Source organism: Chiloscyllium plagiosum, unplaced genomic scaffold, assembly GCF_037043375.1.
Source record: "Chiloscyllium plagiosum isolate Xiang-an unplaced genomic scaffold, Cpla_swu_hap1 HiC_scaffold_22, whole genome shotgun sequence".
Lineage (NCBI taxonomy): Eukaryota > Metazoa > Chordata > Chondrichthyes > Orectolobiformes > Hemiscylliidae > Chiloscyllium > Chiloscyllium plagiosum.
Window position 1 is genome coordinate 24,512,569 of NW_028270160.1, and position 12,061 is coordinate 24,524,629.

Consider the following 12,061-nt stretch of genomic DNA (forward strand, 5'->3'; position numbering starts at 1 on the left):
CAGAAAGGGAGGCAAGAGAGGAGGGGGAGTGGCATGTTTGATAAGGGATAACATTATGGTTGTATTTAGGGAGAATAATCATGGAAATACGTCCAGAAAAGATATTTGGGTGGAACTGAGAAATAAGAAAGGGATGACCACCTTATTGGGATTGTATTATAGACCCCCTCCGTAGTCAGCGGAAAATTGAGAAGCAAATTTGTAAGGAGATCTGAGTTATCTGTAAGAATAATAGGATGGTTATGGTAGGGGATTTATGACTAGGACTGCCACAGTGTTAAGGGTTTAGATGGAGAGGAATTTGTTAAGTGTGTACAAGAAAAAATTCTGATTCAATATGTGGATATACCTACTAGAGAAGGTGCAAAACTTGACCTACTCTTGGGAAATAAGGCAGGGCAGGTGACTAAGGTGTCAGTGGGGGAGCACTTTGGGGCCAGCGACCATAATTCTATTAGTTTTAAAATAGCGATGGAAATGGATAGACCAGATCTAAAAGTTGAAGTTCAAGATTGAAGAAAGGCCAATTTTCATGGTATTAGGCAAGAACCTTCGAAAGCTGATTGGAGGCAGACGTTCACAGGTAAAAGGACAGCTGGAAAATGGGAAGCCTTCAAAAATGAGATAACAAGAATCCAGAGAAAGTATATACCTGTTAGGGTGAAAGGAAAGGCTGGTAGGTTCAGGAAATGTTGGATGACTTGAATAATTGAGGGTTTGGTTAAGAAAAAGAAGGAAGTGTATGTGAATCATCAGAAAAATATAAAGGCAGCAGGAGTATACTTAAGAGGGAAATCAGGAGAGCCAAAAGGGGACATGGGATAGCTTTGGCAAACACAGTTAAGGAGATTCCAAAGGGATTTTATAAATATATTAAGGACAAAAGGGTAACTAGGGAGAGATTAGGGCTCCACAGATCAGCAAGGCAGCCTATGTGTAGAATGACAGGAGATGGGGGAGATACTAAATGAGTATTTTGCATCAGTGTTCACTGTGGAGAAGGACATGAAAGATATAGAATGTGAGGAAATAGATGGTGACATCTTGAAAAATGTCCATATTACAGAGGAGGAGGTGCTGGATGTCTTAAAATGCATAAAAGTGGGTAAATCCCCAGGACCTGATCACGTGTACCCTCGAAGTCTCTGGATAGCTAGGGAAGTAATTGCTGGGCCCCTTGCTGAGATAGTTGCAGGTGAGGTGCCAGAAGACTGGAGATTGGCTAACGTGGTGCTACTATTTAAGAAAGGTGGTAAGGAAAAGCCAGGGAACTGTGGACTGTGAGCCTTATGTCAGTGGTGGACATGTTGTTGGAGGGAATCCTGAGGGTCAGGATGTATATGTATTTGGAAAGACAAGGATTGATTCGGGATAGTCAACATGGCTTTGTGCAAGGGATATTGTGACTCACTAACTTGATTGAGTTTTTTGAAGAAGTAATGCAGAGTATTTATGAGGGCAAAGTGGTTGATGTGATTTATATGGACTTCAGTAAGGCGTTTTGCAAGGTTCCTCATGGTAGACTGATCAGCAAGGTTAGATCACATGGAATATACAGAGAATGAGCCATTTGGATACAGAATTGGTATGAAGGTAATTGCCAGAGGGTGGTGCTGGAGGGTTGTTTTTCAGAATAGAGGCCTGTGACCAGTGGTGTCACCTGTAAGTTTGCAGATGACACCAAAATTGGAGGTGCAGTTGATAGTGAAGAAGGTTACCTCTGATTACAACAGGATCTTGATCAGATGGGCCAATGGGCTGAGGAGTGGCAGATAGAGTTTAATTTAGATAAATGTGAGATGCTGCATTTTGGAAAGGTAAATCAGAGCAGGACTTATACACTTAATGGTAAGGACCTGGGGGGTGTTGCTGAACAAAGCTGCACCTTGGAGTGCAGATTCCTAGTTCCTTGAATTTGGAGTCGCAGGTAGATAGCATACGCCTTCTTCACTATCCTATGCTTTCCTTCATTGGTCAGAGTATTGAACATAGGCATTGTGAGGTCATGTTGTGGCTGTACAGGACATTGGTTAGGCCACTTTTGGAATATTGTGTGCAAATCTGGTCTCCCTCCTATTGAAAGAATGTTGTGAAACTTGAAAGCGTTCAGAAAAGATTTACAAGGATGTTGCCAATGTTGAAGGATTTGAACTACATGGAGGGGCTGTTTTCCCTGGAGCATCAGAGGCTGATGGGTGACCTTATAGAGGTTTATAAAATCATGGGTGTGGGGGGGGGGCATGAATAGGGTACATTGATTAGAGGGCATAGGTTTAGGGTGAGCGGGGAAAAATTTAAAAGGACCTAAGGGGCAACTTTTTCACACAGAGGGTGGTGTGTGTATGGAATGAGCTGCCAGGGGAAGTGGTGGAGGCTGGTATACTTACAACATTTAAAAGGCATCTGGATGGGTATATGAATAGGAAGGGTTTAGAGGGATATGGACGAAGTGCTGGCAAATGGGACTAGATTAGGTGGGATATCTGGTTGGCCTGGATGAGTTGGAGCAAAGGGGCTGTTTCCGTGCTGTCCACCTCTATCACTCTGTGACTCTAATTGATTTCTGTTCCATTGATAACATTGGTCATTAAATTTAGGGGCTTAGAGCAATCATACAGATAAGAACAACCAGATTTAAAATCCTCAAAAACTTGTAAAACTCCAGTGGATGTTTGCTTTTATCAAACTTTTAAATGGAGTATAACTCCTTTTCGAACAGTTTATTATAACTATCTTTCAAAGGCATTAAAAAGTAGAGATGGCATGATTGATTATTATACTAAGGTGGAGATGTTTGAAGAGCGGGAAATTAGCTGGTGTATTGCTCTGGTATTCACTCTTAAACTCAAAATGGTAATTTTAGATTGCTGTCATTTCCTACTGTACAAATAAGGTGGGATACTTTTAAACACAGAACAACAAAATCATGTACTTCACATTGAGTATGTAAATTCATTTCCATGACTGGAAACTATAAAGGAATTTGTGTACAGTAGTTATTGGGGAGCTCAGAAAGACCATTCAGATCATTTTATCTGCATTGAAACCATTGACAGCTTGATTCAGCTGGTAGCACCCTTCTGTTTGAATTAGAAGATTTAGTTTAAAGCACTCTCCAAGACTTGAGCAAAATACCACATCACTCACTGTCAAGAAAATGTTCGCATTCTTTTCCTGATGGAAGTTGAAGGGCACTCAGAAAGGCTGTGGAACTGGCCTGCATTAATCCTTTATTCCCATCAATTCCACTCAACCTACACTTGTTAACAGGCGCAAACAAGGATCCTTCCTTAAGTATTGAGTTTAGGTACAAAATATAATATCAAGCCCAAACTGCAGTTTAGTTAGAGGCCTGTACAGTAGCATCATTGTGACTTCCTTGTCAGGTCAACAAGTTTGAAAAAAGAGCCAAAAAGATCCAGATGTTTTTTTTTGCCTCTTCACGTTTTTAGCTGGATGAGCAGACAGAACCCCTGGCCTCCACATGGAAACCTTGGGTCTCAATTGACCCATCTCAACACCATCCCCAGCCTGATGTTGAGGCCCTCCCAAATACTTCCCTGATGTATCATTTAGCTACCGTTAGTAGGATCTTAGTTGTCCAGATAACTGCCACTGTACTCTAAGAAAATTAAATGTACTGAACCTGTCTTGAGAAGCTTCTGAGACTTTTCTGATGAAATGCTGTATAAATGTTATTCTGCCTGGCTGTATCACTGAGACATCATGAACATAGAGGTATGCCATAAAACACATGAATAAGGCCTGGTTATTGTTCCAAATGCAAGAAGAGTTTTCACTGAGAATAACATTGTAAAAAGAAATGAACTCAAAGCACAGACCATTGCATTTATTTTCCTAACATTTGAATTCAGTCCATAGTAATTAAGTGCATCTTTTGGCACTGAAGCAGCCATCTTTAGCTCTAATGTTCTGCAGGGTTTGATTCCAAGTCAAATTGTGCTAATCTGAAACAAACACAAATTAACATGTTTCAGGAATTCAGGAGCATGTAATGTTAAACTCAAGTCAGGAAAGGTGAACTGACTTCTCTCACCACTCTACTTCTATATTAGTGACAACAGGTTTGAATTTAACACAATAAGGATATTGCGAATGTAATAAATAAATACTTAACTGTGTCTAACTTAGTGTAAAAAATAAGCCAGTCAGGTTCCTTAAGTTATCAATTAAGGAATTTGTTTCATATCTGAAGCTCACTGAATCAAACAGGCAGAAATCATTAATAAAAGGTTTAAAATTTATTGATATATACATATATATCCAATTGCTCACTTATTACTACCTATTAGCTCAGTTGGTTGGATGGCTGGTTTGTGCTGCAGAGTGATATCAACAGCAGCAGTTCAATTCCCCCGGTTAAACTCACCACCATTAGTCTCTCTGTAATGAGACTGCAGTTCTTTGGTCCTCTGGGACTAGAGTTGTAGAGTCATACAGCACAGAAACAGTCCAACCAGTCCATGCAGAACATAATCGCAAGCTTAATTAATCCCACCTGCCAGTTCCTGGCACATATCCCTCCAAATCTTTCCTATTCATGTACTTGTCTAAGTGAGTTTTAAACATTGTAACTATGCCCACTTCCACCATTTCCTCAGCAAGTCCATTCCACACACAAACCACTCTATGTAAATAAAATTGCCCCTCATATTTTTTAAAATCTCTCTCCTCTCACCTTAAAAATGTGTCCCCTAGTCTTGAAATCCCCATCCTAGGGAAAAGGCACCTACCTTTAATCCTGTCTGTACCCTTTATGATGTTATAAACCTCTGTAAGGTTACCTCTCAACCTCCTACACTCCAGTGAAAAATGTCCCAGCCTATTCAGTCTTTCTTCATAACTCAAGCCTTCCATACCCAGCAACATTCTGATAAATCTCTTCTGAATTCTCCCCAACTTAATGATATCCTTCCTGTAACTGGACAACCAGAACTGGACACAGTACTCTAGAAGAGGCCTCACCAATGTCCTATACAACCTCAACATGACTTCCCAACTTTTATGCTCAAAGGACTTAGCAACGAAGGCTAAGGCAACTTTGCCTTACCTTTGCTTTAAAAAGTGTTCAAGATATAAATGACAAGTTAACAAGTTAAATGACAAGTAGTTGTAGATGGGACAGAAACAGGATGTAGTGAAAATATTGGGAAGGTTTCTCATGTGATGAAACAAAGGGATTGGTTAAACTGTGTCTGCTTTAACGCAAGGAGTGTCAGAAATAAGAGTGATGAACTTAGAGAATGGATCAGTACTTGGAGCTATGATGTTGTGGCCATAACGGAGACGTAGGTTTCACAGAGGCATGAATGGTTGCGAGATGTTCCAGGGTTTAGAATATTTAAAATGAACAGGGAGGGTGGAAAAAGGGGAGGGGTATAGCATTGCTAATCAGAGAGTGCATCACGGCTACAGAAACGACTGTTGTTGAGGAAGGTTTGCCTACTGAGTTGGTATGGGTGGAAATTAGGAACAGCAAGGGAGCAACCACCTCATTGGGGGTTTTCTACAGGCCCCCTAATAGCAGTAGAGAGATTGAAGAACTTATAGGCTGGCAGATTTTGGGAAAATGCAGATGTAGCAGGATCGTTGTTATGGGTGATTTCAATTTTCCCAATATCGACTTGAAACCTCCTTAATGCAGATAGTTTGGATTAAAGACAGGAATCTTGGCAGTGTAGAGGAACAGAGTGATCTTGGTGTTCAAGTACATAGATCCCTCAAAGTTGCCACCCAGGTGGGTAGGGCTGTTAAGAAAGCATATGGTGTTTTAGCTTTCATTAACAGGGAGATCGGGTTTAAGAGCTGCGAGGTTTTGCTACAGCTCTACAAGTCCCTGGTGAGACCACACTTGGAATATTGTGTCCAGGTCTGGTCACCCTACTAGAGGAAAGATACTGAGGCTTTGGAGAGGGTGCAAAGAAGGTTTAGCAGGATGCTGCCTGGACTGGAGGGCTTGCCTTATGAAGAGACATTTACTAAGCTCAGACTTCTCTCTCTTCCTCCTCTCGCTGGAGAGGAGGAAGAGAGGTGACCTGATCGCGATATACAGGTAATGAGAGGCATGGATAGAGTCAATAGCTGTAGACTTTTCCCCAGGGCAGGATTGACTGGCACGAGGGGTCATAGTTTTAAGATATAGGAGAAAGGTATAGAGGCGACATCAGAGGTAGGTTCTTTACGCAGAGAGTTGTGGATGCATGGAATGCGTTGCCTTGGTGGTGGTGGAAGCAGAGTCATTAGGGACATTTAAGCGACTGCTGGACATGCACATGGATAGCAGTGAATTGAGGGGTGCGTAGGTTAGATTATTTTATTTTACATTAGGATTAATTCTCGGCACAACATCATGGGCCAAAGGGCCTGTTCTGTGGTGTATTTTTCTATGTTCTATAACATTTGTAAATAAATTAATACAACCAATGACATTGTAAATTAATTTATTAAATAATAATTTTTCATTACAAGAGTTACAGTGTTCATCATATGCTGTCTCTATTTGTCCAACCAATGGCCACAGAAGCATAAATATAAAATAATGTCTTGGAGCAGAGCCAAGGCAAGCTTTTCATAACATCTTCATCAGTGTCAGTGGTCTTACTGGTACAATAGCTCATGTTAGTGGACTGCATCATGTCACAGTACAACCATGAGCTTCTCTAAATTGGCAATTAACTGATCACAGCACTTACATCATAATTTTTCCATTGGGAAATCTTTTATCAGAATAGCAAAGAAAGTATATTGCTTGGATAATGTTTGGCCAACTTCTATTATACCTGACCAAGACACGTTTGGCACTGTTACCAGGTAAAAAGAACAACCTCCAGCTATGCTTTCCAAAATGGAAAAAAAACTTCTATATTCTCTGAGTGCAATCATCATAGCTGCCATTTATACTTTTGTCAACTTACTACCTATGTTAGTGAAATAAGCTTTCAATTTCAGCTCCCATTTTAATGTTTAAAATGGCTATAGTTTATCATTTTTATCAAATACATTTTTGTATTGTTTTATAAGATTAGGGTTTTCTATAGTGCAGGTCATTCTTCTATTGTGTTGTTTTGAGATGTGGGCATCACTGGCTATGCCAGCATTTATTGCCCAGAGGGCAGTTAGGAGTCAACCACATTGCTGTGTCTGGAGTCGCATGAAGGCCAGCCCAGGTAAGGATGACAGATTCCTTTCCTAAAGGACATTAGTGAACCAAATGGACTTTTCCTGATAATCAACAATGGTTTCATTGTCATCATTAGAGCTTAATTCCAGATTTTTATTGAATTGAAATTCCGCCATCTGCCATGGTGGGATTCAAACTCAGGTCCCCAGAACATTATCTGGGTCTCTACATTGATTGTCTAGCAATAATATCACTCAGCCATCATCTCCCCTGTATTAATCTTTCAAACAGAGCAAAACATTTTAAAAAGTGATAATGCAAATGTTGCTTAGTTACTGGAACTGATCATTCACTTTATAGAGTTTCATGTTCAGATTCCAATCATCCTCCTAACAGGTTCCACGGTTTGGCATCCCGACTGTAAGAAGTCTACCAGGGCTGAAGAGAAACAAAGGGTGAGTACATTATGCAAACAAGCAACAATATGAGTGCTAATCATACACATATGCATTATCCAGTTACCATGGATTTGATTTCATCTGGTTCATTTTTTTTGTGTAGAAAACCAGTTTACTTCTCTCCTGAGTCTACTATCCTCTTCTATTTTACCAAGTGGAGAAAGTTTCCTCAGCTTGTTGCACAAAATATAACCTTAAAATGCTTTTACAGAACGTGTCTATGATTTTGGTGAATGTAGTGTGGAGAAAATATTATCAGAGAAATGGAATGGTATATGATTTGTATTCATGACACATGGTGAAGATTAGTGACTGCTCCTTAGTTGTGAGATTTTGTTAATTACAGGGATTTTGATATCTTTGATTTAGCATTGGTACAATTCTGAGGCCACAAAGTGGAGCAAAAGTATAATTAACCAGCCTCAGCACGAGGGCAGCTGGGGAGCAGTGCTTAGCGCAACAGAAGTAACTCAAACCCATTAAACTCTGAATAGTGAAAATAGCATCCCATTTGATTAGCACTCGCTTCAAGTATTAAACATTTACACCCTCTGAATAGAGCTGCACAGAGGCAGCAATATGCGCCTTAACCACTGTAGCAGTTCATCAAGGCTCTTTCAGTTGCACCTTCCAAACATCTGACCTCTAGCACTTTGAAGAACAAGGTCAACAGGCACTGGGGAGCACCACTACCTTCAAGCTCCCCTCCCAGTCTCACACTAACCTGTTTTAGCAATACATTGTCATTGGGTCAAAATTCTGAAACTCCCTCCACAATAACAAAATGAAATTTGTGAAATCGAGTGAACGTATGAACAAGGAATAAAAGTCAATTAGAGGAACTTGTAAAAAGCAATTTTTGAAATTGTCTTGCAAAGGTTTCAGAGAATGTGGATAATATTTCATTGTAAATTTGTTGGCTTTCATCATTGGATTCGGATAGCTCATGATGAAGGAGAATGGGATCAGTTAGCCTGCAAACACAAAATTAATCTGCAGTAAAACCATGCTGTTAACCTTGAAGCCAAGTTGACAGTCAAATTCTTAAGCAGAAGCAGTAAGTTATTTTATGCCATGTAATTGTTGCTTTAAAGTTATAATGGGGCAATATAATAACAGGTTCGCAGTGAAGCAATGTACAAAGTAATATTGGCCTGTCTCTCAGATCAATAGTGAACACTGAAACAAATTGTTTCTATAATTAGAAGGTTAATTGTCGTTAAGATAATTCAAACTTTCAAATCTATGTACCCTCTTTAAATTAAGAAATAAATGGAGAAATTAATGCTCTCATTGAAATTGGGAAATAGCACTTGCTTTGTGGTACAAAACATTTGTCCTGTTCGCTGAAATGACAGAGTATTGTAATTTTTATCCATGTTTTCCATTCCTAACAAAGACGTTTTGCAACCTTATCCTTCTATGGAAGTGATGCAGAGACGGGAAAACAAGCCTTCATCAGATTTTTCAATGGAATGAAGTGGCTGTATCGTATCCTAGCATGCAGATGAATTAATATCTTTGTGTGAAGTTCCTCTGGACTGTATTTTAACAGACACATTACTGTCTTTTTTTCTAGTACAATATGTCTACTTATTTTGGCAAATATTCCATTTATCAAGATGTATGAATTAGGCAATCTCAACAAAAGAACAGAAAAGGCTTTTTAATTACATCATTTTGATTTAAGAGAGATCAAATTATGTAAAAGGAATAATTCTTTTAAGATCATAAGATATAGGAGAAGAATTAGACCATTCAGCCTATCAAGTCTGCTCTGGCATTTGATTATTTGATCATGGCTGAGATCTTTCTCAACCCCATTCTCCTGGGTTCTCTCCATATCATTGATCCCCTTACAAATTAAGAAGCTATCTATCTCTATCTTCAAGACACTCTGATTTGCTCTCCACAGCCTTCTATGGTAATGAGTTCCACAGATTAACCATGCTCTGGCAGAAGATATTCCTCTTCATCTCCGTTCTAAAAAGTCATCCTTTCATTGTGAGGCTATGCTCTCAGGTCTTTGTCTCTCTTCCTAGTGGAAACATCTTCTCCATGTCCACTCTATCCAGGCCTGTCTGTTCTGTAAGTTTCAATGGGATGGCCCCCTCATCCTTCTAAACTCCATTGAGTATAGACCAGAGTCCTCAACCATACCTTGTACGACAAGCCCTTCATCCCAGGGATCCTTCTTGTCAGCTCTCTCTAGGCCCCCTTCCAATGCCAGCACATCCTTAGATATGGAGCCAAAAACTGCTCACAATATTGCAAATGCAGTCTAACTAGAATGTTATGTAGCCTCAACAATACATCTCTGCTCTTGGATTCTAATACTCTTGAAATGAATTCATTTCAATGCTAACATTGCATTTGCCTTCCTAACTGCGGATTGAGCCTGCATGTTAACTTCAAGAGAATCTTGAACTAGCACTCCCAAGTCCCTTTGTGCTTCAGGTTTCCAAAGCATTTCCCCATTTAGAAAATAGTCTCTGACTCCATTCTTCTGAACAAAGTGCGTGACTTCACACTTTCCCATATTGTATTCTATCTACCACTTCCTTGCTCATTCTCCCAGTCTGTCTAAGTCCTTCCACAGCTTCGCCACTTCCTCAACTTTCTCTTTCCCTTCATCTATCTTTGTGTCATCTGCAAACTTAGCAACAATACCCTCATCCAGATAGTTAATATATAACGTGAATAGTTGTGGTCCCAACATGGATTCCTGCAGAACTGCACAAGCTGCTGGCTGGCATCCTGAAAAAGATGCCTTTATCCCACTTGATACCTTCTGCCAGTCTTCCAATCTTCTATCCATGCCAGTACCTTGCTCTTAACACCATGGACTCTTATCTTATTTAACAGCCTCCAGTGTGGCACTTTGCCAAAGGCCTTCTGGAAATCCAGATAGATCACGTCAACTGGCTCTCCTTTGTCTAACTTATAGTCATAAACTCATAGAGATCTACAGCATGAAAACAAATGCTTTGGTCCAGTTCATGTGTGCCATTCAGATCTCCCTAAATAAATCTAGTCGCATTTGCCAGCATTTGGCCCATATCCCTCAAAACCGTTCCTTTTCATCGAACCATCCAGATGCCTTTTAAATGTAATTGTACCAGCCTCCACCACTTCCTCTGGTAGCTCATTCCATACACGCACCACCCTCTGTGTGAAAACGTTGCCCCTTTGGTCCCTTTTCCCTTCTCACCTTAAATCTATTTCCCCAAGTTTTGAAAAGACCTTGTCTATTTATCCTGTCCATGCCGTTCCTGGTTTTATAAACCTCTATAAGGTCACCCTCAGCCTCTAACGCTCCAGGGAAAATAGCTCCAGTCTATTCAGCCTCTCCCTATTGCTTGTTATCTCCTCAAGGAGTTCCAATAAGTTTGTCAGGCATGACCTCCCCTTAATGAAGCCATGCTGACTCAGCCCTATTTTACCATGCACTTCCAACTATTATGTAATCGCATCCTTAATAGTGAACTCTAATATTTTACCAATGAACGAGGTCAGGGTAACTGACCTCTAGTTTCTGCTTTCTGCCTCCCTCCTTTCTTAAACAGGGATGTTACGTTAGCCATTTTCCAGTCCTCAGTGGCCCTCTTGACTGCAGTGGTTCTTGAAAGATCACATTCAATTCCTGCACAATCTTGTCAGCTAGCCCCTTCAGAAACCTTGGGTGTAGTCCGCATGGTCCTGGTGAATTATCCACCTTCAGATTTCAGTTTCACCAGCACCTTTTCCTCACCTCTGCCCCTGACTCTCTTGAAGTTCTGGTATGCTGCTGATGTCTTTCACCATGAAGATTGATGCATATTACCAATTCGGTTCCTCTGCCAGTTCTTTGCTCATTATTACAACTTCTGCCTCATTTTCTAGCAGTCTACGCTTGCCTCACTCTTACCTTTAATAACATGATTTGACTTCAACAGTTTAAAAAATGTGTAACTTTACAAACAGCTTTTTTAGCAATAAAGTGGACAGTTTATTTTTAATTGCACACAATTCTTTGGAAAGGTTTTCCAACCAAATGTCCAAATGTTGATGCAATAGTGAACTGTTTGAACGTGGAATTATTTTGAGACATGACCTGCTGCTGAAGTGAATTGGCCTCTGGTTCCCCATTGATTAGAGCACAATTTCTGAATGCCCAATTCCAATTCAGTGAAGTGAAGTGCATTTTCAGGTTAGCCCTGTCACTAATAAAGAACCTCTCGAAAAAATAATTTAGTGACTTAATTCTCCATTTAGGGTCATAGAGTCATAGAGATGTACAGCATGGAAACAGACCCTTCGGTCCAACCCATCCATGCCGACCAGATATCCCAACCCAATCTAGTTCCACCTGCCAGCACTTGACCCATATCCCTCCAAACACTTCCTGTTCATATACCCATCCAAATGCCTCTTAAATGTTGCAATTGTACCAGCCTCCACCACTTCCTCTGGCAGCTCATTC

At 40.3% G+C, this 12,061-nt stretch overlaps 1 protein-coding gene across 14 annotated transcripts in view; it reads left to right on the plus strand.

The window, feature by feature from the left end:
- The window catches only part of ablim1b (actin binding LIM protein 1b), a 422,940-nt gene that overhangs the window by 344,595 nt on the left and 66,284 nt on the right, over positions 1 to 12,061 (plus strand). For all 14 annotated transcript variants that reach the window (XM_087998851.1, XM_087998859.1, XM_087998857.1 and 11 more), the window contains exon 8: positions 7,538 to 7,596. In XM_087998851.1, coding sequence (XP_087854977.1) covers positions 7,538 to 7,596 — 59 coding nt within the window. The remainder of the gene's footprint in view (positions 1 to 7,537; positions 7,597 to 12,061) is intronic.